This window comes from Neovison vison, chromosome 13 (assembly GCF_020171115.1).
Source record: "Neovison vison isolate M4711 chromosome 13, ASM_NN_V1, whole genome shotgun sequence".
Lineage (NCBI taxonomy): Eukaryota > Metazoa > Chordata > Mammalia > Carnivora > Mustelidae > Neogale > Neogale vison.
Window position 1 is genome coordinate 44,996,704 of NC_058103.1, and position 27,028 is coordinate 45,023,731.

Genomic DNA, 27,028 nt, shown 5'->3' on the forward strand with positions numbered 1-27,028 from the left:
ATGCTAGTGGAAAGAAGAAGCCAAACTGTATCAAGCTACAAAGCATTAAAATGGACAAGCCACAAAGAATTCTTCCCAGATTAGATTTCTAAAATGTTAGAGGGAAACCTATTAAAATTATCATTAAATATCCTTACGTACTTTTCATTTAACCGCCAACATATTTATTTACCTAAGAACTGGAAGAGCCCTGCAGCGTTCAGGTGGTGGTGAGGATTCAACATGGGCTTTTGGAACAGAAACACCTCAGGGACCTTAGTTCATTTCCAACGCTCTCAACCTAAGCTCCTTTATCCAGAAAATGGAGATAAGATCTGCTTTGTGGATTTACATAATTTTGAAGCCAGTTAATAAGCACTCACTACGTGCTAAACTCTGGGTCATAAGCACATTATCTAATTATTGAAATATAGTGCATTTAATTTTTACAACCATCAGTTCTGCTCCTTTGTATCATTCATCTGTTCAATAACTGGAGATGGCATCTGAGTATATGTGTAGCTATCTGCACAGTGCCCAACACATTGAAAGTGCTTTTTTAAAAAAACAAGAGTAGGGGCGCCTGGGTGGCTCAGTGGTTTAAGCCTCTGCCTTCAGCTCGGGTTATGATCTCAGGGTCCTGGGATCGAGCCCCATATCGGGCTCTCTGCTCAGCAGGGAGCCTGCTTCCCCCCCCCCCCGCCTGCCTCTCTGCCTACTTGTGATCTCTCTCTGTCTATCAAATAAATAAATAAAAATCTTAAAATAAATAAAAATAAAAATAAAAAAACAAGAGTAGCTCAGTAGGTTGGTTAAGCATCTGCCTTCGGCTTGGGTCATGATCTCAGAGCCCTGGGATCAAGCCCTGCGTCAGGCTCCCTGCTCAGCAAGGAGTCTGCTTCTCCCACTGCCCCTCCTCCCATTCATTCTCTCAATCTCTCTCTCAAATAAATAAAGTCTTTTAAAAATTTTCTATAGTGGCACCTGGATGGCTCAGTGGGTTAAAGCCTCTGCCTTTGGCTCGGGTCATGATCTCAGGGTCTTGGGATCGAGACTCACATCAGGCTCTCTGCTCAGCGGGGAGCCTGCTTCCCTTTCACTCTCTGCCTACTTGCGATCTCTCCCTCTCTGTCAAATAAATGAATAAATAAAATCTTAAAAAGAAAAATTTTATAAAAAGAAAGAAAAGATAGCTATTACCCTATATATGGTCACTTGTAGAACCCCGTGGAGAAAACAAAAAAGATTTAGAGATAGAGATTGCAATTATGAGTTAACTCTGCTGATAAGTGACTGATGCTTGCAGGGCTTTATCACTGCTCTGGTGGGACCCAAAAGAAACAAGATCCAATTCAGCTCATCACATCTTCTCTTAAACAGGATGGCCAGATTTATCATAGTGATCTAGCCTCACCTCACTGCCTACTTCAAAAAAGAAAAGAAAATCACCCTACATATTTCTTTTCTTTTCTTTTTTTTTAATTAAGTTTGGGAACCAAAGCGTTAATGTTTATAAGGTTTTTGGGTTTGTTTGTTTTTTTTAAGATTTTATTTATTTATTTAACAGATATCACAAGTAGGCAGAGAGAGGGGGGGAAAGCAGGCTCCCCGTCAAGCAGAGAGCCCGATGCGGGGCTCGATCCTAGGACCCTGGGATCATGATCTGAGCCGAAGGCAGAGGCTCAACCCACTGAGCCACCCAGATGCCCCACCCTACATATTTCTTAAACAAAAGCCACAAATCAGGGACACCAATAGGCCAAGAAGTACAGAAGGAATCCACTGGAAACAATCTGAAGAAGGCCCTTAAGACCATTCATACAGTCTCTCTTTCTCCTCTGCTCCCAACAGCTTTGTTATTCGTATCTTTATTCCTGATTTGCCTAAGCTATAGAATCTTAAGGTTAGAAGGGACTCTGGAGGTCATCAAGGAGGTCATAGTTTCTTTTTTTAAAGAAACCCATGGAGTGGGGGGTGTGCCTGGGTGGCTCAGTCATTAAGCCTCTGTGTTCAGTTCAGGTCACGATCCCAGGGTCCTGGGATAGAGCCCCGCATCAGGCTCTCTGCTCAGTGGGGAGCCTGCTTCCTCCTCTCTGTCTCTCTGCCTCCTTGTGATCTCTGTCAAATAAATAAATAAAATCTTAAAAACAACAACAACAAAAAACCATGGGGTCCCTAGAGTGGAGAAGCACGTGGGATTGTCTGGAAGTGAGACTGCTTGTTTCCTCCCTGACCAAGGGAATAATGAGAGTTCCTTCCTCATTTCATAGGGTTGTTGGGATGCATGCCCGGGATAACGGATGCAAAGAATTCAGGATCGTGCCTGGCGCACAGCACGCACTCCATAACAAGGAGCGGGTCTCATGCAGAAGCATTACTCGGTGTCCGGCGCTGTCCTGAATGCTCACCCACCCCCAGTGAAAAGCCAGCCTCCACCTCCTAGGGCAACTAAAGCCACTGTCCGGGAGCTCTAACCATCAGAAAATTTTACTTTGAGCTAAACTTCAGCTTCCATATATTATCCTCTACACGGATACTGAATTAAAGCCCTCAGCTCCAAGCCAGACTTCCAAGGGACCAATGACAGTTATCATGTTCTTTGCCCACCTTCTTCTCCAGCCTAAATGCTCCCCTGGTTCTTCAAGTGTCCCCCATCCTTTTTCCTCTGGCTACAACCTCACCTGTCCGTCTCTTTCAGCATGTGCACCAGAACTGCTCCCCGGACTCAAGGGACAGTCTGGCCGGCAGAGAAGACCTGTTTCTAAAGACAGTATTATTATACACTATATTAAACATACAATGTATTAGTAAAGGTTCAGTGGCTTTGGGGCAACCGCATCGTGCCGTTATTCATTCTGAACTCGAAGTCTACTGAAAGCGAGAAGTCCTTTTCCTGCACACTACTGTGGGGTCGTCCCTCTTCGGGCTGGGGCCTGGAGGATACAAATGTAGGGGCTCTGCCTACAGGAATTTCAGAGTGATCCTGTTACCTTCAAGTATTTTGGCTCACGAATCAGTCACCAGGTGCCTGGTTGTCCCTCTAGGTTCATCCGTGGATTTGATAACTACACCTAGGCTTACGCCGTAGTCCTTGTCTTAGCCGCCAGCCTTGGGCGGGTGTGACCTGACAGCGCCACGCCTCAGTTGTACCACTTCTCTCCAGCTTTCTGCCTTCTGGCTTCTCTGTCACCCCAGTGTGGGACCCTGGGAAAGACTCAGCACTCACGATGTGCAAACTGGGTAATGCAGAGACTTGGTACCCCAGGGCAGCCCTTGACCAAGGGGAGAAGGGAGCCATGGACCAGTGCCACCTTGTCTCTCCCTTCTGAGGCACGGGCAGCAGCAGGGAAGCTGGATGACATAATCCTGTGTTGGCTTTCCCTCCTTCTATTTCTCTCCAGAGGGCCCTCTCCTGTCTCTGGGATCAGTGCCCTAAATAAGCTACCTGAACGACAGCCCCTGCCTAGGGCTCTGCTTTCTTGGGGACCCCAGGCTAAGTCACATGTCAACACGAATAATGATGGTAGACAGAACACGTGAGCTCTGAGGAATGGCACCAAAGTCCTCCCTTAAGGCTGACAGCGCCCGAGCCAGGCCTGCCTGTCAGTTCCTGATGCCACACTGAGGCCACATAACTAGACTCCGACCCAGCCTCCACATCTCCATTTGATTCAGCAGGAAACAAGGGGATTTGTCAAAGGCTGTGCTAAAATTCAGGTAGGGGCTGGCTACCAATTCCTGTGATCTGCCCGGAATACAGAAGTCTCCCGTATGCTATCTCCCTTCCTTTCCCCATCTCCCATCAAAAAGGAAATGACATTAGTTCTCCACAACCCATTCTTCCCCTTCTTATGAAAGCCAGGCCACTTCCTACTTCCTCATCCAAACACTCGCAAATCAAATTTCAATTACTCTTCTGGTATCTGACGCAAGATTAGTGTTAACTTCATAGGTCCCTGCACAGAACCTACTTTCTCCTGCTCTTCTTTAACAAACTGAGACAAAGATTATTTCTCAAGGTTCTCATGATTGCCTTATTCCTTGACCACTCTTCAGAAATTCACAAGTGGTTCCACATTGCCATTTTAGTCACATACATCTCCATCACGTATTTCGTGCACATATTCACACTGACAGAAAAGTATACAATGAAAAGTCAATGTTCTATATGCATTTATGCTGCACACACAAACACTTGAATTCTACTGACAGACCAGGGTGAGCTGCCTCAGAAATTCCAATGATTGTGCTGTATGGGAGTGCGCTGGGGAAGTAGGAAGAGATCTCTCCCATCCGGTCTCTGGAATTAACATTCCTGCTCTTTCCAGCTCAACTTTACAGCCCACAGCATCAGCAAAAAATGAATCTCTCCTGGAGCCTCATTTTCCATGGGACACTGATCATTAGAATGCCTAAATTCCAGCAGGGGTACCTCGAAAAAGCTCAAGGAAATGCTACCACAGAGCCTGGTACTGCTTTCCTCCAATCCAGACTCATTTCGGGCTGGGGAAGAGACGGTTCAAAAGCCTCTGAGCCTCTGAGCCAGGGGAAGAAGTCACAGGGCTCGGACAGAGATGATTTTCAAACTGTTCTCCTCCGAGTTAGTGTGGGGGAGGGTAGGAGCATCCACTTCTCATAAGCCTTCATGTCAAGTTTCCTTTCCAGCAAACAAAACTCTTCTGATTCAAGGCATCCATAAGACTTGAAAGCCAGTGCACCAAATACCTCTAAATAACTTTCCATCTCTAATCAGTCTATGATCTTTCCACTCAAAGAGTGGTCCACAGACCTGCAGTAGCATCACCTGGGGCCTTATTAGAAATACAGACCTTGGGGCGCCTGGGTGGCTCAGTGGGTTAAGCCTCTGCCTTTGGCTCAGGTCAAGATCTCAGGGTCCCGGGATCAAGCCCCACATGGGGCTCTCTGCTCAGCTTCCCCCTCTCTCTCTGCCTGCCTGGCTGCCTACTTGTGATCTCCCTCTCTCTGTCAAATAAATAAATAAAATTTTAAAACAAACTAAAGAAAGAAATACAGACCTCCTCAATCAGAGTCTTCAGTCTAACATGATCCCCAAATGACTTATGAGCACATTATATTTTGAGAACTAGTCTAAGCCACTTATGCCTTTTCCTACACATCAAAATGTTTCTGCTGAACACGAGTTCTAATCAAGATAACATCTAAAAGTACTCTGCTGGGAGGAGCCAAGAGAACTATGACTAAGTCTCATAATTTTATGGCTAATTTTAGGAATAAAAATATTAGGGGAGCAGATACTTCACTTAAATGTTAGAGATCACATGGGTGCCTGGGTGGCTCAGTGGGTTAAACCTCTGCCTTCGACTCAGGTCATAATCTCAGGGTCCCGGGATCAAGCTCCACACTGGGCTCTCCGCTCAGCAGGGAGCCTGCTTCCCTCTCTCTCTCTGCCTGCTGCTCTGCCTACTTGTGATCTCTCTCTCTGTGTCAAATAAATAAATAAAATCTTTAAAAATAAATAAATAAATGCTAGAGATCACAAAGAAAATAAAATTTAAAAATTAAATGTTAGAGATCACAGAAGTATTTGGATTACTCCTGCTATGCAGAAATTCATTCCTGATGAACAACAGACATCACGCTCCCCTATCTCTAACATACTCATATTCATCCTTCAAAGGCCCAGGAAGTCTGACCCTTTCATGGCTCACACACAGAATCCCCCTATATGTGTGGTTTCCTTTATAAAACTTGCATTACGGATACTTCAAAGGCAAGAAGTGCATGAGTCTTAAAGCACTTCGTTTCAAATGACACGTTCAGATTTATTCCTTCTGCTCATTACTTCTTGGACTACCCAGCCCACCCTGTTCTCTTCCTTACATTCAGCTCCATATTCGTTCTCTCGTGGGAACCCCAGCATATAGTATCTGTTTATGGTCTAACCATTACATATATTGACATTTGCTTTACCTTCACAACTCAAGTGTAAGTTCCTTGAGAAGAATCATTATACCTGGGGCGCCTGGGTGGCTCAGTGGGTTAAAGCCTCTGCCTTTGGCTCAGGTCATGATTCCAGGGTCCTGGGATAGAGCCCCGTACCGGGCTCTCTGCGCAGCAAGGAGCCTGCTTCCTCCTCTCTCTCTGCCTGCCTCTCTGCCTACTTGTGAACTCTGTCTTTCAAATAAATAAATAAAATCTTAAAAAAAAAAAAAGGAATCATTATACCTACTTCATGTTTTGACGTGGACCTCGCTCTCTGCTCTGATATTTGGGGAATAAATAAATAGGTCATAAGGAACTTGGTACCACAGTTTCTTATCCATTAGTCCTTGCCAGGTACCAGTTGATGGTATCATTTACTGTGTAAAAGAAACCACCAAATTATTTGCTTGATTTTTTCTTTCCCCTAGTAAATCAAGCAAGGAAAACTCTATTACAATGTTGCTATGTGGAGTGGGAACAAATTCCTACAACTAGCTTATGAGTCACCCAAAGTGATGTGCTCCTGCATAAAAGCAGGCGATTTCGCCCCAAACCCCATGCTGGCCTTTGGGTACAGGCCTCAGAGCAAGGCCCTGGCATTGGACTCACTCACCAAGAGGGAAAGCTCACCTCTCATTCTGAAAGTTCTGCTTTCTTTGGGAGATCCCTGCCTCAGGCAGCTTACACAGAAGCAAAAAAATAGCTCAGAGGAGACATCTGATTCGGCATCTTAATCTATGTGAACTGGTAAAAGTCAGGAAGGCCTTAGAAAGAATGATTGGGAGGAAGGGAAAGGAAGGAACTGGCTAAAACCTCAAAGCAACAGTTCTCTTTTAAAAAGAAAACAAAAACAAAAACAAAAAACCACACCTTTCCTGGCAGATGAGTTCCACAGAGCACTTCACTCAGAGATGCAAACCTCTGAATTTCTCCTCAGATCACGGAAGAGAAGTATTTTGCCTTCTCTGGTGTTGTCACGGCTCTCTTTAGAATCACACCTGTGCAGGATATACTGGGAAGTTTCCGGCTACTTCTCAATTCCCTGTGACCCTCATTTCACCCTGCTTTGTTTATTGAAACGTAAACACACTGATGGTACTGCTGTTAAGTTTGTCTACCTCTCACTCGCTTTCACAGGACCTGCTTATGACACATATGCCGTTGCTTGAAGCCCTTGAGCACGGAAGATGAACGGCCAAATCCAAGTGCTTCACAACAGAGAGCATAAACATGCGTGACCGGTCGGTCACCTGTCATGCTAGACCGACCCAAAGAAAATGATACCTTCAGTGGAAAGTGCTTCAGATATAAAGTCCTTACACATTTTGTTCAACAAAACGACTTCTGCTTTTTCACATTCACCAACTGGAAGGGAAATAAAAGCATCACCAAGTTATGTAGGAACAGTGGGCCAGGGTCGAATTTTTTTTAGGACCCAACATGATAAAGAATAGAAGAAAGCTGACATGCAGAAGGTGGAGGGAGGTAGACTTGTATCTTTTCGGGGGCCTAGTCATCTTCACTCTCTTCTTGATAATCTTTTTGAGAAAAAGAGTTCCTCTCATCTCCAATTCATATTCCACATTCCACATCCACTAGAGGCAATCCCACATAAGTTAGAGGCAAACTGAAGCCATGCAGCATAGAAGAGGTACTCAGTGGATTATTAACAACTAACTTCTGGACAATAACAAGGTTTTATGAGCTCCATTTTACAGATGGGAAAACTGAGCCTCAGAAAGTAATTGACTAACCCACTCTTATTTCAAAATCCATACTCTAAGAATCCCTTACAACAGATGCCCTCCCATGGATATAAATAAATGCCCACCTGGACAATATCTTCTTTTCATCTCCACATCCATCCCTTCTTCTCCCCCACAGATCAATGCTGACAGCAACAAAGCTGTCCAGAGCTGATGATGCCACCAGGTGACCAAAATGGAAATGGAAATAAACCAAATTTTACCTCACTTCTCCCTTTGTGCCTCTCAGAGGATCATGCAAATACTAGAAGCTCCTTCCCAAAAGTGTACAAATACACACACACCTTCCATCTTCTACCTCCTTTCCTAAAATCCTTCTTGGGCTTTCTAACATCTCTTCAGGATTGAATCCAAACATCCTAGGCTGGCAAATCCCACACACCCGCAGCTTCTGTTTTAACTTTAGCCTCCTCATGGTCAACATTCTGCTCTCCTCTAGCCACCCTGAACTCACTATTTCCTGCACAAGTCCCTTCAAGAGGCAACATTCTTATCAAAGCTATCCCTTCTACTTGAAAAATGCCTTCACGCCTACTCTTTACAATTCTTTGGACACATTGAACCAACTCCTAGTCACCCTTCAAAATTCAACTCAAACATATCTCCTTTCCAGTAAAATGTTCTCGGACTCCCCTAGACAATTAATTAGCTGCTAGGTTCACAATGCTCCCAGAAGCCCTTCCTCCACCTTCTTTATTCCCATAATTGTGCTTCAGCACAATGATATTGTATTAGTCATTTATTCGACACGGGGCATCTATGGACCAGGCTCTGAAATATAGCAAGACACCTGTGCTCCACACTGCATAACAGAGGGGCAGGAAAGTAGTAGGCAGTCAGAAAATGGATGTTGAATGAATAAGGGAAAGGAAGAACTACACACAAGGTCTCCTCTAGGATCATCAGGAAAATCTCCATCCTCTGCTTTCCTTTGACTCCATCTGTGATCTAAAAACAAGCACCCTGGGGTATGGCATACCCACACTGTGGAAACCAAACACCATAAAAATCACAGAGTCAACATCTTCATCCTAAAATGAAAGCAAATGGGCACACAGGTCCTTTACAATTTCCACAACTAGTTTTGTCTCAAGCACTGCCATTTCAGATCATCTTTTCTGTTGTATTAATTGTAAGTAAAGCAACAATCTTTTGCCATTTATTTACCACAAACATATGCAACTGCCCCAGAGTATGCACTGTTTTGGAAGTCTTCATGGATTCACTTGTGAACCTCCATTTGTAACACTGTTTCCACCGCAAAACATATTTCAAGTCCAAATGACAAAAGTCATGAATAAACAATGCCATACAACCTATTTTTCTTTAGGAAACTGCAAATAAGTTCAGTGGGTTCCATTTTTGCCATTTTAATGCATCAAAGGAATTGTTAGCCCCAGAAACACTCACCTACAAACTGAGGCTGGCCGGAATTCTCATGGTTAATCTGGGTTGGTGGTCAAAGTGCACTAAAATCTACGATTTCAGGGTTCTGGAATTCAGCCTCTACTTAGGAAGGTGACCATTAGCAATACCCATTGGTAAATCTAGAAGGGAAACACACACACACACACACAAGCCCACAGGGATGGATTCAACCATTTTTTGGATCTCAAATGACCATGAACTCAAGGCAAAGGATAAACCAGTGAACCCCTAAATTCTCAATAAATGCTAAATTTAAGAGACTAAAAAGTTAGTATCAAAATACATCCCACAGATCTCAAACAAGCCATGCTTAACGTGAAAAACTCTCTCTCTAAGTAAGTCAGTCCTGGAGAAAACAGAGCCAAGTTCATACTATGACTAATTAAATTTTTTATTATACTGAGATCATGCCTTAGATAGGAATTTAGTTCCCATTCAGCAAGGTTTAAAATCTCTCAACACCAAAAGAAATATATGCTTTTTAATTGATGATCACAAAGTACAGTAAGTGATACATGATGATTTTGGTATAGGAAACCCCAGCCAGCCAATGAATGAGTCATTCTACACAGCCTAGTTTTCTGAATGGGTAAGAGCTTTCCACACCAAAACCGCCTTGGAGGTTAATTATCTTGAGTGTCAATATTTTCAAAGTTTATGGCATATTTCCCTCTCTTCTCAAAGACTGTACTTGAAAGCATACCCTTTTTGGTAGTTCACGCTCATTCATGCTAAATAGTAATTATTGATTAACATTATTACAGAGTAATGCCTGCAAGATCAATTGAGCGTTTCTATCCTCACATATTCAAACCTTAGGGCTTCTGCTCCCAATTCTTGTGTTGAAAGTAAGAATGCTTCTATCACTTTCCCGGTGGCCAATCTGTCTAGGGTCACCTTGCACTGCTGGTGAGAGCGGCCCCCCATCCCATTCTAAAGGTGCTACCCCTAAGAGACTATGGATTAATTTTTCACATTAAAAAAATTGTTAGGACTGTTGTCTAAAACAAGAGTAAGTATGTTCTGAGAAAGGGTTTGAAATATTCTCCCATAATTTCTGCCCTCTATTCTGATTGCCGGGTGGGCACTTTTGCCCCTTTCCTGGCTCTAGGCTAGGTTCCAGGTACGTGAGAGAGTCATACTCCAGACATGAATGGATAATGACAAAGCTTGATGTTCTTTATGATCCTCCTAGAGAAGTAAATCGACTCAACACACACCCTTACTAATGAATTTCTGTCCTGGCCATACAACAAAGTAAGTGTGAAGTTTTCCAAGGAAGCAAAATCAGGTGGAATGATTAATTCAGAAACTGGAAAAGGGTCCCTGTCTTACATAATGGCTCTAGATTTGGTATCCCTACGGCATTTGGCAACAGGAACAGGTAGGCTTACACAAGTTAAGTGCAGTGAGATAAAATTTGGGGTGGGGGGGAATTACCAAGTGACTTTTAAAAACTCAGAGAAATTCATTTTTCTCTTGGTTTATTCAATGGCAAGGCTTTTAAAACGTGCAACTTCTTTTTGCACCACACGTTGAATGCTTTCACTTACTGAACTGCTGCTACGTGGGGGAAAAGTCTCCTTTAACTCGAAGGGTAAAAATGTTGCTCTAACATTTGAGTCACCTAAAGATTCATTACCATTCTTTGAAATAGTCCCTACAAGCGGTGAAGTCAAGCATTGGACATCAATGGCTATACTGAAATCCCCTGCATTCTCTAACACCCGAAAGTTTACATAACCTTGTTTGTCAAACCTGAGAAAACAAAATTGAGCTGCTGAACCAGGCCACCCTGTCATATCAAGGACAGAAGTCAAGAGAGTAGATCATCGGTTTTCCTCGTTATGCTTCCACACCCTTATGAAGGAGGCTGGCCCTTCAGCTATTTATAAATGTGGAACTGAACAGAAAGGGTCCCCCCCACCACTGCCACCCCTGTAAGGGGGTGGGCTGTCTGGGCTCTGGCTAAATCCCAGTGGGGCCTGTGTGATCTCTCTCATGTGGCCTTCCACACCTGGCAGCATAGGGACCTCTGGGTCCAGTCCTGTCTGGTTAAGGAAAGGGCTGTGAGGATTTCCCGGCTCACTTCCAGCCTATGATTCTATATATGGAAACATCCCATCCAAGGTTTTCAGCCTCATGAGCACCACACCAGGGAGGAGGAGTGAGGAGGAGGCCAGCTCTCCTCTTGCTGCCCAGACAGCACACTCACTCACTCTGGTGTCTCCCAGGCCCTGCTGCCCTGGACTGGACCTTGTCATCCCAAGGCAGCCCAGACCTCTGCTGAGTCTTGCAGACTGGTGGCTTTAACATGGAACAGCTGGAAGAAGACCCTGCATTCTTTCCTCTTGGTAAACACTGGGGGCTCTGTTCACCCTCCTGCTGCAGCATGAACTAAAGAATTTCCCCTATCCAAAATTATACGACCAACAGACCTTTCCCCCATCCCCCATCCTTACCCCCACTTCCCCACCCCAAGATATAATTTCAGTCTGTCACCACCCATACCAGCAAATAGAAAACTGCAGCACGTTCCCAGTATATTCACTTTCTATACTAGTTGAGATGTCTGTAAATACTAGCCAAGTATGAAACAATTGTTATATTCAGTAAAGTTTTCCGACAAAGAGCATGACAGACCCTGATTCACGCCTTCTCTCCGCGGAGACCCTTTCCATAAGATCCCTTCTACAAGATCCATAATCAACACGATAAGGTCGTGATTGGTCAGTATAACCCCATAGAATATAACCTGCAAATATCATTTAATAGTCTGTAGCGTCACCTGCGTCTGAGTCTGAAGACAGAGCTCTAAAACTGGAATATCCATGGGGGGAAACGAATGATAAAATTGAATTTCCATGTATTCCTCATACAGCCTAATCAAAGCTCGGCTTTCTGAAGGGCAGTCCGGCTTCTTCATGTGTTGCTGAAATCCAGAGAGCCACGTTGCCCAGAAGGAGAAGAAGAAGAAGGGGGGGGGGGGAAGCCCAGAAAATCCAGACTCTACGTGACCTGACTTACTTATTTCCCAGGAAACTGCATGAGAGAAAAATCAATCATTCATGCTACCGTGGCTACCACACAGAATGGGCTGAAGGAGTTGACAGTGGGCAAAAAACCAAAGCGGCCAGCGGAGGTAAGTGGGCGGCAGGGACTGGGGGGGGGGGGGTGGTGAGATGCCAAGGGCCCCGGCTCGCGCCCTCCGCGTACCCGCTGGGAGGAGGGCGGGGGCGGGGCCCTGGCCGGAGGCTGGGAAGCAGGAGGGGGTGGGGGAAGGTGGGGGGGGTGGGTAGCAGGCGGGACAGCCGTGGCCGCGCACTTACCGGGGCTGTTGGCCTCCCCTTCGAGGACGTGCAGCTCGGCGCAGTCGGCCAGCGAGTGCTCCAGGCAGAGCTGAAGGAAGCGGGCCTGGGTCTGGCTCACGCGCTTAAGCAGCGACAGCAGCGCAACAGTCTGCTCGCACTCGTTCCAGCCCTTAAACCAGCCCGCCAGCACCCCGACCTGGTCGCGAAACATCATGGTTAGGGGGCGGCCCTCGATCTACGAAGCCCCCTCGGCGCCCCAGCCCGCCCCGCCCGCCCCAAAGTTTGGCGGAGCCGCAGCCCCGCGGCCGCCGGAGACGCGTTCCCGTTCCAAGGTGGCTCTGGTGCCCGGACGCTGCAGGTATGGCCTCGGCTCCTGCCTCTGTCGTCTGGTTTCGGTTACGTTCCGGTGGTTCTGGCTGATTTCCCCAGAGATGATGACAGACAGTGGCACGGAAATGTTTCTTTTTTAAAAAATAACGATTAAAAAAATTCCCCACAAGGCACACAAACTGAAAGAATGCTCTCTTTCCCCCCCTTCTCGCAGCTTCGGGATGGTGATTTCCGGCGTCCCGGGGTCTCTTCCCCGCTGGGCGGCAGCTCGGACCCTTCACACCCGCATTCCCGAGCGGCGATCACCACTGGAAGGAGAGAAAGGCTGCAGTGAGTCCTCGGCCAGGGAGAGAGCGCGCCCCCGGGAAACGAGTGCATCAGAAGGGGCGGGGGGGGCGCCCCGCGGGGGGCTGGTCCCCCCAAATTCCGGCAGACCCCCTCCGCACCCGGATGCGCGAGAGGAGCTATTCCCGTTCTGGGAATGGCCAGAAGGCTTCTTCCCAGGTGCTTGAGGAGACCCCACGGCTTCCTGTTGCTGCCGCCGCCAACCGCTGGTGCTCCCCACACACCCCACCCGGGGTGGCCTCGAGGGCTGAGCCTGCAAAGGCCAGCACCAGCAACAGATCCTCGCGCGGAAAACTTGCAATGCGGCTGGGAAGGGGCGCGGGGGTGGGGGTGGGGGCTAATGCAAAACAGAGGCGGAGGGAGCAGCAGCCCGAGTTCCTTCCTCCTCCTTCTCTACCTCCTCCTCCTCCTCCTTCTCTTCCTCCTCCTCCTCCTCCTCCTTCTCTACCTCCTCCTCCTCCTCCTCCTTCTTCTCTACCTCCTCCTCTACCACCTCCTCCTCTTCTCCTCCTCCTCCACCTCCCGGAGAAGCAGCCGAGCGGCTGCAGCTCCATCTACAGCAACAGCCAGCATCTCCACCGCCAGGCGCCCCTCTGGATTTAGGCCGTGAGCAGCCGCGGCAGCAGCTCCAGACAAAAATAAACTCCCCACCCAAAGCTCGGAGCCCAGCGGGCGGAGGCGCAGCCGGAGCCCCGGGTCCCCCGCGCCGCGCCGTGCCGTGCCGCGCCGCTCCAGCCCATCCGGAGGTCTCCAAGGGCCTGCTTTGCCCAGAGCGATCAGATGTGTGCGTGCGTGTGCGTTTGTGTGTACGAGCCTGTGCGCTTTAGGCATTCTGCCCTGACTGCCACCGCCTACGGGCGGGTCCCGCCGGCCCAGCGCCTCGCCCGCGCTTCCCAGGCCGGAGACTGCACGGCCCCCGGCGCGCACCAAGCGCGGAGACCGCCTGAGTCCGAAACACTGTTTCCCCCGGCGGGCTGGGCGGCTCCGCGGAGACTGCGGCTCCACGCCGCCCGCACACGCCCCCCAACGACCGCAAAGAAGAAAGTTCAGCTTCGGGGGGCTCCCCCACTCTTATCCCTGTCCGGGTGGCCGCCAGCGGCGGAGAGAGGAGCCCAGCGGCTCAGCCCTCGAGGGGCCAGCATCCCTCTTCCCGCCTCCCAGAAGTTCTCGAGCAGAGGGGTTGGTCTCTCGGGAAGGGGACCCAGTGGCCGGCAGATCCCCTTCCCGGGGTCGGAAGGGTGGAGGCGCTCACCTCGGCGCGGCTCATCCCGGCGGCTCGGGGCCCCACGCGTGGGTCGGGGGCCGCGGCGGTTCTCAGAGAGGTTGCGGGCTCCCGGAGCGCGGGCCGCGGGCCATGCCGTCGGGGCGGGCGGCGCTGAGAGAGTGCGGCGCTGCGGGTCCGGGCCGCCGCCGCCGCCGCTGCTGCTGCCTCCAGTGTCGGCTCGCGGAGGACTGAGCCGCCGGAGCCGGAGCTCCCCACATGCTACTGATTAACATACACCATTACATCATGGGCTTGGCAGGGAGCGCCCGAGAGGGGGGAGAGGAACCCGGGCGGCGGCGGCGGCACGCGGGGGGGAGTCGGGGGGAGGATCCCCGGACCCGGCCGGCGACGGGGGTGGGGGGGGCGGATTCCTAAGTGGGGACCAGAAAAGGGGAGGAGAGCAGAGAGGGAGGAGCCGGATGGCGCAGAGGGGTCGGGTTGGAAGAACCGCCCGGCGGAGGGAAGAAGTTTGGGGAAGGGGAGGGGTCCGAGTGAATTCCTCCCCTGGCCGCCAGCGAGTCCTGGAGAGGTCAGGGCCCTAGAGCCGCGGGCGTGCTGGCCATAGAGGACCCGAAGGGCACTTGAGAGGGGGCGGTGCTGCCACCGGCTGCTCGTCCTTGGGAATGTGGTTCGCCGACTCGGGTGACCCCTGGGTCCCATTGGGGCCCGGGGGTAGCAGATCGGTTTGGCCCGCGGGAGGTGGAGAGCTGGGGTCACTGCCGCTGGGCGGGGAGCGGGGGAGGGGGTTGGTAGTGAAGGGGGCGTGGGCGGGTTCCGAGGGTCGCAGAGCAAAGCGAAGGAAACCGAGGGGCGGTACGCAGGGCTGGACGTGCGTGGGTGTCGGGCTCCTTGTGGCCCTGGTCCCAGCGGCGCGAGAAGTGCCCGGCCTGATCACCCCTCACCCGGCTCTGGCCTTTGCTGCCCTTTGCTCTTGTCCGCGGCCTCGCGGGAGACCCGGCGCCCCTCTCGGGCCTCGCTCTCCCTGGGGAAGCCTCCCGCCTTCTGGGGCCGGCTTGGGAGCTGTGCCTGGCGCACGGGCTGTGGCCGCGGACCCGGAGTGGGGAAGAGCGCCGCCCGGGCGGCAGGAAGGAGAGCGAGGCCACCTGTCAGCGCGTCCGAGTCGCGTGGCTGGGCAGTTTACCTGGACCTGGACAGTGCGCCAGGCCGACGCCGGGCTTGGGTCAGAGGTCCACGCGTGAGGGAGAGAATAGGGGGGCGCGGCGCGGGTCAGAGAGGCACCGGGTGGGCTGCACGAGTGCTGCCGGATTGTCTGGAAAGTAGAGGATGGCTTTAAAAAAAAAAAACCCCTAAACCCTAAAAATCGCTGTACCTTCTATTATCAGGTGAATATTCACGGGGGGGACTTGATGGCCTAATCCAGCTCTCTCCGTGTTTTCGATGAAACACTGAGCCCTTGAACATTTTCTTCTGTGACTTGAAGCTTTGTTTATAAAAGAATACTTCTGAGAAATCAGTGAAAGGCGCGCTTCAGCCTCAGCCTTCCCTACTCTCGCTAACACAATATTTTTGTAGAGAAAGTATTCGAGATATTATCCCACTAATTCACATTTCCGTTTTTCAACTCCAGCATATGCCACTGGAATTTCAGTCCTGCTTTCTTTCTTAAAACCTAGCTTCTGCACCGTTTACTTCGTGTCAGACATGGGACAACCCGTATCTGTTGGAAGTATTCAGAGGTCTTGTGGAACTACAAAAGTTTAGGTGTTACCATTAAAATAGGGTATGCGAATAATTTTTCAAGCTCATTATTAACTAACCAGGAAAGACATCTGCATAATTTAATGAATCTTTTCCCTAAAATCGAGAATTCTAAAGTCAGTGTTTTATTTTTGTTTTGTTTTGTTATTAGGCAGAAAATCTTGTCGGCATTTGCTCCGAGACATTGCCATCTATTAGCTAGTCCTTAGTAATAACTTGGGTCAGGAAATGGGGAGGAGGATTAGAGCCATCTACCCTGGTGTACATATACCTTGCTATCAGTGGCAGCAGAAGTTCAAGTTGGGCATCTGAGGCTTTTGAAATCAACAAGGGTGATTCTTTTTTTTTTTTTTTTTTTTTTTGAAGTGAAAGAAAAAGAAAAGAAAAACGTGAAAGAAACCTCAGTTTCACTAACTTATTTATTGTCACCTGCAGGTTCCTGAAGGAATAGTAAAATTAAAAAACAAAAACAAAACCAACAAACCTTGAGGCAAATGTTTAAGAATTCTACTGAAGTCTACTACTTTCTACTGAAGAAAGAAAACACTGCCACCTACTGGAAAAATGTAGCCTGACACCAAGCTTTAACCTAAAAAATGATCTTGATTTAGCTAATTTTTTAGCTATTTTTGAGAAATACAAAGATAAGCATAACTGAGTTGCTAGTCCCCCTTGTTTGGTGGGTTCACAATCCTTGTGATTTCCCTTGCCTTTTGTCCTTTTTCTCTGATAATAAAGGGAGTATAGATAAAACCCAGTGATGCTGCCTCATTATTCTAAGGAGTGAAGTCAAGACTGAAGGAAGGAAAGTAATACTAACAGTTAAATATATGTTTTTGTATTAAATGTGGAATTTTCTCATATGAACCTTTATCCAGCCTTTATGGATAATGATGCAGTGGCTTGGGACGCCTGGGTGGCTCAGTCAAGTGTCTGGCTTTGACTCGGGTCGTGATTCTAGGGTCCAGGGATGGAGCCCTATGTTGGGCTTCTTGCTCAGTGGGGAGCTTGGTTCTTTCTCTGCCTGCCATTCCCCTGCTTGTGCTCTCTTAGAAAAGGAATGAAAATATGGGTTAAGAGAGATTATTAATATGTCTGTGTTCACTATTTTTCTATTTATTCCTACCTATTGTTCACCTACTTTGTTCCAGGCACTGCATTAGGCAGTGAGTAAACAGCACAAGTACTAAGTCTATAATGATGTTCCAATCAAGAGAGTCTCTGTAAATTAACATTCTTTGAACACTCTTTTGCTTTTCTCCTTCCTAGAATCTGGGAAGGGAAGAAATTGGTGTTTTCTCAGTGAATAATAATACTTTTGATCAAATAATTCATGTTCAAATATTTCAAAGATAAATAAATCATTGCTTAAGAAAATGTCTAGGTATTGGGGTGTCCGGGCAACTCTGTTGGTTTTGCATCTGCCTTCAGCTCAGGACATGATCCTTCCTCTCCCTCTGCAGCTCCCCCTGCTTGTGCTCTCCCTCTCTTTCTCTATCAAATAAAAAACAAAATTTTGGAAAAAAAGATGTCTAGGTATTGTTTGCATCAATAAGATATCTCCAGAAGCCCATGTTTATAGATTCTAAATTCACATTTCTTCTAGTAGTAATAAGATAAAACAAGAAAAAGAAGTGCATTAGTTATAGAGACATTAGAACAAGTCATCTTTAACTATTTGCTGTATGAATTAGCAAAACTATTAAAATCTCCACATAAAGGCAAAAGACAATGAAGAGTTAACATTCAGTCATTTAATATATGTGTATTGAGTATTTATTCTGTGTCAGGTCCTCAAGATACAATATTGAAGATAGATGGTGTTTTCTATCTAACATAAAAGACTATATATGTGTGTGTGCATATATATGTGTATATATGTATATATATATAAAATATTTGTATTTAATATATAAATATAGTATACTTAATTTATAAGGAAAATGTAATAACAAATAAATAGTAATAAATAATAAAATAAATAATTTAAAATGCTGAAAGAAATAAAATTTCATATATCCTCTATATATTAAAATATATTTTATTGCATTTATGCATAGGAAAAGGAAAAGATTTCCACCAAAATTATACCTACTCATCATTTTCCCTGGATGGTAGAATTACTGAGAATTATTACCTTGTTGCTCTATATTTTCTAATTTTTCTACCGTATGTACTAAAATTGCAACAAAACGAAACACTGCATAAGCTCAGGACCACTGATCAAACTTACATTCAGCAAGTATCTTTAAAACACACACACACACTGTAGGGGCGCCTGGATGGCTCAGTGTGTTAAAGCCCATGTCTTCGGCTCATGTCATGATCTCAGGGTCCTGGGATCAAGGCAGTGTGGAGCTCTCTGCTCAGCAGGGAGCCTGCTTCCCTTCCTCTCTCTCCCTGCCTCTCTGCCTACTTGTGAGCTCTGTCTGTCAAATAAACAAATAAAATCTTTAAAAAAAAAAAAAACTGCACTATAAAAATTGGGTCTTCAACTCCCAGTAATTGTTTAAGGGTCTGTTTGCTTCTTCCTGGGATCCTGTTCCAGCCTCATTACTAAATCTCTGGGCTTCAACTCTAGTCTTTCCAGGTCCGGTTCAGACACTTCCTGTGGTTTCTGAATCAACATTGAATATGTTCCAGGCTCTTTGGCCTGAAATACAAAGACTCCAGCATTTGGCCACTATCTGCTGCTCTGGACTTTACTCCCGAGTTTCATTCACTGATTCATTCAACAAGAAGTGTTTATTGAGTATAAATCGCTGTGCTGGGCAAATAGAGGATACAAAGGTAGGAGGAAGGCACGCTGTCTTCAACCTCTAGTGAAGGACACAAATTACGTGCACGCACACACTTCACTACAAGGTATGATATGCAGTAGGTATAGGCGAAGGCCTCACACGGTGTTGAATGAGACCGTGGAGGCAGAAATTTTTCCAGAAAATTCAGAAAGGCACCGTTCAGCTGGTGCTTTTTGAGTTGGTGCTCATTGGATGAGTAGTTTGAACAGAGATGGGTACAATTTTAAATGCTGACAGCATCTGGTGGGAGCAAGGATGTATGAGGCCTTGTACTAGTAAAGTGTCTTGAGAACTCCATGTTTCTATACTTTTAGTCCACACTTCTTCTAGCAGCAATAAGATTAAACAAGGAGAAGAAATGCAGACCTTTCCAGACTGTTAGTGGCATTGTACTTGTGGAAAGCGATCCAACAGTAACTACTTAATGAGGCATATCCCTTAACCCAACAATCTCATTCTTAAGAATCTATCCTACTGAAGTTAAAGCATTATTACTACAAGGAATACGAAAATATACAAGAATGTTAATACAAGAATGTGAATTTTAGCATCATTTATGAAACAAAACACTAGACTGCTTATCTGTAGAGGAATGTGTGAATAAATTATCAAAACTCCGTACTATAAATCTTTCACAGCTATTTTTTAAAATGAGTTATAGTTGGAAAAAGTCTATCAGAGATAGGATGGATTGGGGCGCCTGGGTGGCTCAGTGGGTTAAGCCTCTGCCTTCAGCTCAGGTCATGATCTCAGGGTTCTGGGACTGAGCCCCGCATCGGGCCCTCTGCTTGCCTCTCTGCCTACTTGTGATTTCTCTCTTTGTCAAATAAATAAATGAGGGGCTCCTGGGGTGGCTCAGTGGGTTAAAGCCTCTGCCTTCGGCTCAGGTCATGATCCCAGGTCCTGGGATCAAGCCCCACATCGGGCTCTCTGCCTGCTTCCTCCTCTCTCTCTGCCTGCCTCTCTGCCTACTTGTGATCTCTGTCTGTCAAATAAATAAATAAAATCTTTAAAATAAATAAATAAATGAAATCTTAAAAAAAAAGAAAGAGGATGGATTGATGGATAGAGGGATACATAGGTAAAGTAACGTGTGATAAATATGAGAAAATGTTAATTGTAGAATCTAGAGTGTATAGGTGTTTAACATTCAATTCTTCTAACTTTTTTGTATGTTCATGTTAAAACAAATTGTTGGGAATCAAAATGATAATTCAAATTTCATGTATTGGCCTAGACATAAGCTTTTTAAAAGTGTGGAATAATGTCTATGTTATGAACCTTGTGCATCAGAATCACCTGTAGCATATTTTAAAATGCAGATCTCTGAGTTTCCCTGCAGATGTCATGAATCAGAATCTTAAAACTTCAAGTTCCTATGTGAGTCTCAATTACAGTGCTCACTAAGCTTCTGTTGGCACAAGATGAATCTGGACTGTTTAGTAACATAACAAGATTCCGAGGCCCCTTGCCTGATAATTCTGATTGATTTGGGCTGCGGACTTGAGAATCTATATATTTGGGAAACGTTCTATGTTATCCTGTGATTGGATTAGTTTGGAAAACACTGAGTCAGAAAATTCTGAAGAGCCTCACGATAGAGTTTCCTAAACACACTTGGTAAGAATCACCTGGGCTGTTGCTATGAGAAAGCATGCATATTTGCAGCTCTCACCAAAACCTCCTAAACAGAATTTTCTGCGGTGGGCCTAGAAGGCCATATTTTCAATCAAGAGCCTCTGTTGATTCCTTTTTATTTTTTTTAAGATTTTATTTATTTATTTGACAGAGAGAGCGAGAGAGGGAACACAAGCAGGGGGAGTGGGAGTGGGAGAGGGAGAAGCAGGCTTCCCACTGAGCAGGGAGCCTGAAGCAGGGCTTGATCCCAGGACCCCAGGATCATGACCAGAGCCAAAGGCAGATGCATAACCACTGAGCCACCCAGACGCCCCGCCTCTGTTGATTCTTGAGACCAGACAAGTTTCGGGACAAGGCGGGGGAGGGTATCAACACACAAGTGTGCAAAACCATCTGGGTAAGAATGGCCCGTTGAAATAACGAGGTCAGCCACAGAAGCAGTCAGAGAAGAGGGCCCATGAAAACTCTCTCTAGAAGAAAGACAGCACCCAGGGTCCCTATGTATCTCAGTTGGTTAAGAATCTGACTATGGCTTGGGTCATGATCTCAGGGTTGTGGGATCAAGTCCCACATTAGGCTCCCTGCTCAGTGGAGAGCCTGCTTCTCTCTCTCCCTCTGCTGTTCCCCCTGCTTGTGTTCCCTCTCTCTCTCTCTATCAAATAAAGAAATAAAATCTTTAAAAAAGATTTTTTTTTTTTTTTTTTTAGAAAGATAGCCCCTTTCTCTTCTTGGTCACTCAGGGACATCTCTAAGCATTCTAATCGCCACATTCCAGTGCCAAGAATCTGATTAGAGCCTGTCTTCCCACACGGAGTACTTACAGATGAAAACGTGCTCTGGGAGTGCGCGTGCAGATTTTTGGTGCCCTTGAAAGTCAAAGATCTCACTGTAAATTAATACCCAGTCATACTAGATGTATGCAAAAATCTCACAAATGTGCTCAATATATGTCAACCCCTGGAAGATGGAACAATTTTTTTTTTCTTTAGTCTGCAAAAAGGAAAGCCCTGATGAATTTGTAAGGTAAGGCTGTCCCTTTCAATGTTTCTGGGGAATACCCAGGCATCACGCTTCAAGCCAACTTCACACTCTGCTTTCCTGTGAACTTCCAGCGTATTTAGACAAAGAGGAATATCTGTCACTGAAATAAGGTTGTTAAGAGCCCTGGACTGGACTCTCAGCCAGACACCCTGGAAATTCGTCCTGCCGGATCTCGCAGGCTGCCCCGCTTTACCCCATTTCATGTCCCAGCACCCCCCGCCCCCCGCCCGCCTCCCACCCCGCCTAGGTTCACTTCCTCAAATGGGCCAAGCTCATTCTCTTCTGGAGGACTTTGCGCTTACTATTCCTGGAGAACTATGTCTTTCTGGCTTCTCGTCCAGCACTTCAAAAGCCTGGCTCCTCCCTTGGCTCAAATGTCACCTTCTTAGAGAGGTCTTTTCAGACCACGCTATCTAACTAAAGTTCTGGTTTTTTCCTTCCCGGATCAGGAACCACCAGGGAGACTGTAGTGCTCAGTTACTGGTTTTCTGCTTCTTTCTCTCTCTCCACTCACCGGATTGTAAGCCACACAAGCTCAGGGACTGGCTCAGGACACTCACTATCTTCCGGGATCCATCCCACAGAAGTGCACGGTCAATATTTGTGAGTGCAATGAATGAGTCTCGGTGTCCCATCCTGTACGTACGTACCCTTGAACTGCGTTTCGAGATCCAGCCCACGAGCATGTTTTTACCTAAACTGCGGCAAAACGAGAGTAGCAAGAACAACGTTTTTTCACTGTTCGAAAGGTATTCAACTCAAAGGGCTTCACTCTGAGATTATGTTCTTCGTGCATTGGGGGGTATTAAAGTATCTTATATTAAATGATGGTGGTAGTAAGGAGTATTTCACTATTAATGTCTTAGGTGGAGAGATTTTAAAAATGGGGGGGGGGACTTTAGTTGGTCTGCTAGTTTTTCTGGCCCATGAAATTCAGAAGTCTCAAGTCCGAGGTCACATCACTCCCTCCAAGCGGCTATTTCCATGACCTGGGGTGGCCGCTGGCATGGATGATTATTATCGGCTTTCTTCAAGTCCTCCGTTCGTGTCTCTGTGACTTGCACATGCGGCAACCACGGACAGGCACTGGTCAGCTCTCCCCCGAAGGGTCTGCCCCAGGATGGTGTGGCCGACCCCAGCTGCCACCTCTTTGCTCGGGGGCACACTGTCCACTTTGTAGGGACTTTCTCAGAAGTGTGCTGTGGTCTGAGGCCCTTCCTCTCACTCCTTCCTCCCTCTCTGCTTTCACCATCCTCATCTGCAGGCTCTCCCTGCCCAGTCCTGCTCCCTCCCCATGGAACCTTCAGGAGCATTTCCTCCCAATAAATGGCTTACACATCTAATGTTATCTTCTTGAAGGACCTGCCTAAAAGACAACCTATCCACTGGCTTAAAGTGACCCTGGGGATCACACAAGGGATTCCAAATGTGATCTGACCAACTGTGCAACCAGGGATAGGTGACAATCTTATTTCACCCTCTATAAAATGGAGAAAATACAGGGCTGTTGTGAGACGTGAGTGAATTACACATGCACTGCCTCCCAGTGCCTTTCAGTAATGGCAATGGCCTGTCCCCCACTCTCCCTCGCCCTGAGGATATGGAAATGCCTGTTCAAACGCTGTTCTGATCTACGAAGAAGTGTTTCACAGGTTCAAGGGAAAAGTGAACCAAAGTGTAGATTCTTTGAAAGTTGTACATTTGAAAGAGCCTAAATGAAGGTCTCCTAGGGTAATTAGTGTGTAGTATCAGATGATCACATGTAAAATGAGCTCTGGTGCAAACTCCAGCTTCCAAAGAGCAGATGTTCGGGCTGTCGTCTGGGTGGAATGGGGTTTAGCTGAGCTAGAAACGTCACTGGCAGGTGGCAGAACCATTTCCTGGTGGAAGGAGACAAGTGCAGGTGCTTCTCTGTCCACTGTCCTCAGGAAAGGAGCAGAAGCACTGATAGGCATGCTGGTGAGAGCAGGCTGTTTGGGTGGAGATGCAGAGAAGGAATGGACGATGAAAAGACTGGACTTAGGCCAGGACTGATTCTGATTTAATTCTGATTTAAACTGTCTGCATCAGACAGAACTCTGCATTTCCCACTGGGGTCTAGGGTGCTTCCTGGAAAGCAGACACAGCTCTGGTAAAGTAGCTTCTGCATGAAAAATACTATTTAGGGGCACCTGACTAGCTCAGTCGTGGAAGCATGCAACTCTTGGTCTCGGGGTGCTGAGGTCAAGTCCCACATCGAGCAGACAGCTTACTTAAAAAAATATATTATTTACACACAATTGCAATGCTGACTCTCAGAGGTTCATTAGGAGGTCTGACATAACCGACCCATTAGGAAGTACTTGATAAATAGTAATTTTCCTTATTTCTGTGCCCAGGTTAGAGTGTGTTTGTTTGGCTACTTTACATCTTAGGGCTGCCTCGCACGGAGACATGCTTGGTTCACTCTTCAAAGACATGCTCTCTCAAAATCCATGTTATAGGCCTAGGACAGGATTGCCAGGGCTTGAGTCAGGATTGGAGGGGATAAAGAGAGAGATGTGGAGGAAGGAACCACAGAACTGGTGACAGATGGAACGTGGGAAGGCTAAATCAGGAGTCAGGTTTGCTAAGATAGCAAGTGACAGGCAAGCCAGGGAAGGCCCAGGAGCCATGCATGGCCTGGGAGACTACACTTGAGTTCAGCTCTCATCAGAAGAATGCTCTGAAACATCTGTGTTGTCAGGGGCACACATGCGGATAGAAAGCCCGAGTTCTGTGAGCCCAGGGCAGAGTGGGGATTGCCTGGACCAGCTTCCCACATCTCAACCGGGCTGTGTGGGCCTTGGGGAAGGAAGGTAGACTCTTGAGAAATCAGGTTTTGCTTTTCATTAGGGCTCTTAATTCTCTCAGGACAATTTTCAAATTCTGTTCAGTTCCTCCATTTAAAGACTTCTTCCCAGGGTGCCTGGGTGGCTCAGTGAGTTAAGCCTCTGCCTTTAGCCCAGGTCATGATCTCAGGGTCCTGGGATCGAGCCCCGCATCAGGCTCTCTGCTCAGTGGGGAAACTGATTCCCTCTCTCGCTCTGCCTGCCTCTCTGCCTACTTGTGATCTCTCTCTCTGTCAAATAAATAAATAAAATCTTTTAAAAAAATTAAAAAATAAAGACTTCTTCCCCCGCCAAAAAAGACTTCTTAAACCGTTTTAGGTAAATAGAATGCCACTATCCAAAGCTCCTGACAAATAGTTATGATTAGTTATTGTTCAGGAGTCCAACTGGAATGTGAACTGGACAAGTCTGTTGAATCCAGGAAGAAAATGGCTTTTTAAAAAAATTGTGGTAAAATACAGGTGGTGGGTATTATAGAGGGCACAGCTTGCATGGAGCACTGGGTGTGGTGAAAAAAAAAATGAATACTGTTTTTCTGAAAATAAATAAATTGGAAAAAAATTGTGGTAAAATATATAAACAAAACATTAAATTTACCCTTTTTGTCAACAATTCTGAAGTGTGAAATTCAGTGGCCTTAAGCACATTCACGCTGTACAGCAAATCACCACTATTTCTGGAACTCTTCATCCTCCCAAACTGAAATCCTGTACCCATCAAAAAAAACAACTGCCACCGCCCCCCTCCCCTGCCCCATTCCCTCCCAGTTCCCTTAGCCCTTGCTAACCAGTATCTATTCTCTGTGTCTACAATTCATTTCTAGGGACCTCATAGAAGTGGCATCATACAGTGTTGTCCTTTCATGTCTGTGTTCTCTCACTTAGTGTGATGCTCTCAAAACTCATCCATATTGTGGTATGTGTCAGCATTTCATTCCTCCTTAAGACTGAAGAAAGAGGGGCGCCTGGGGGGCTCAGTGGGTTAAAGCCTCTGACTTTGGCTCAGGTCATGATCTCAGGGTCCTGGGATCGAGCCCCGCATTGGGCTCTCCTCTCAGCGGGGAGCCTGCTTCCTCCTCTCTCTCTGTCTACCTCTCTGTCTATTTGTGGTCTTTCAAATAAATAAATAAAAATCTTTTTAAAAAAATGACTGAAGAAAGAGTCTATAAAGAAAGCTTTTGAAACAGCTTTCTCTAAGATGGAGTTAGATAAGAGGGGGTTAACTCTGATTTTTAGAACTTAGTCAGGAACACTACATTTTTTACTGATTTCCAAACAATATAATTCAAACCAATTAACTAGTACAGTTATTTAAATAAAATATAAATGCTAGCAAATGAACCACAGTTTCAAACACAAACGCAGATGGAGTCACACTTTTTTTAAAAATAGACAAGTGTGTGAAGTATTAATTATAGTTTTTTTACAGTAAAACATCGCACAAGGTGTCATAGGTAAATTTTCAAATAAATATAGTCAGAAGGTTAAATGTAGGCATTGCAAAATTACTTCCATTTACAGGATTTATATAGGTCAGAATTTAAAAATGGGAGGGATTTTGGAGGGATTACTTGTTCCAGATTGGCATAAGAGAGTAAAAATCAGGGGCACCTGGGTGGCTCAGTCATTAAGCATCTGTCTTTGCCTCTGGTCATGATCCCAGGGTCCTGGGATCAAGCCCCTCACTGGGCTCCCTGCTCAGTGGGAAGTCTACTTCTCCCTCTCCCACTCCCCCTGCTTGTGTTCCCTCTCTCCCTGTGTCTCTCTGTGTCAAATAAATAAAATCTTAAAAAAAAAAAAAGATTTATTTATTTTGGCAGGTGGGGAGAGGGTCATGGAGAGAGAAAATCTTGAGCAGACTCCCCCTGAGTGGGGATACCCATGCAAGGCTTCATCTCACGACCCTCCGTGGAAACTGGAAGTCAGATGCTTAACCAACTGAGCCACCAAGGCGCCCCTCGGATCACATTTCTACAATCTATTCAAAGATCAGGCTCTCCCTTCCCCAATATTCTTTTTAAAATTTATCTAATATTATGTTTGTTTATAGATTTTGTGATACTTGTGGTATTAGTCAGCTTTGTTATATTTGTAATTTGTTATACTTTCCCCCAGTACTTTTTGCAGCAATCTCTGTAGGATGAGAAGATCCCGCTGTTGCTGGCACCAACAAGCACTCTTGCACGGGATATGCTAGGTTAAATATTGATGAATCCCACATTTTCCACACCCTCAGAATGTTCCCAGTCAGAAAAGCTACGAGAAACGGCCTGGTTACATATTTAAATTTTCTTGCAAGATTTTTCAAAGCCTTTATTGAGCTAATGTTCATTAAGCCTCTTCTGGAGAGTATAGTGTAGGCAGGGCAGGCCCTAAATTTACTTGAGCCCGGAACCCATTCTTCATAGCGTAGTCTTGTCATATAGTATTGCCTGGACTATGTTTTAGGAAATGCATAGCTCTGATAATAGGCTTGAGAAAAGCAATAAAAGTGATGAAAGAATTTTTAAATTGTATCTACAGTTCAGTGATGGAAAACCATGAGTTTTTCAGACGACGTAGGAAGGCAACTA

At 46.3% G+C, this 27,028-nt stretch overlaps 1 protein-coding gene and 1 long non-coding RNA gene across 4 annotated transcripts in view; one reads left to right on the top strand and one right to left on the bottom strand.

Moving 5' to 3' along the window:
• SAMD4A (sterile alpha motif domain containing 4A) overlaps positions 1–12,994 on the bottom strand; it is a 206,551-nt gene extending 193,557 nt beyond the window's left edge. For both annotated transcript variants that reach the window (XM_044229759.1, XM_044229758.1), the window contains exon 1: positions 12,467–12,994. In XM_044229759.1, the coding sequence (XP_044085694.1) occupies positions 12,467–12,662 (196 nt within the window). In that variant the 5' untranslated portion in view covers positions 12,663–12,994. The remainder of the gene's footprint in view (positions 1–12,466) is intronic.
• Positions 12,737–17,049, top strand: LOC122893006. 2 transcript variants are annotated; one of them, XR_006381553.1, is made up of 4 exons: positions 12,737–12,806; positions 12,993–13,108; positions 15,976–16,128; positions 16,542–17,049. It is a non-coding gene; the product is annotated as an uncharacterized LOC122893006 (long non-coding RNA). The 2 variants fall into 2 exon arrangements; XR_006381552.1 differs by having other exon boundaries at positions 15,976–17,049.
• The last annotated feature ends 9,979 nt before the right edge of the window (positions 17,050–27,028 follow it).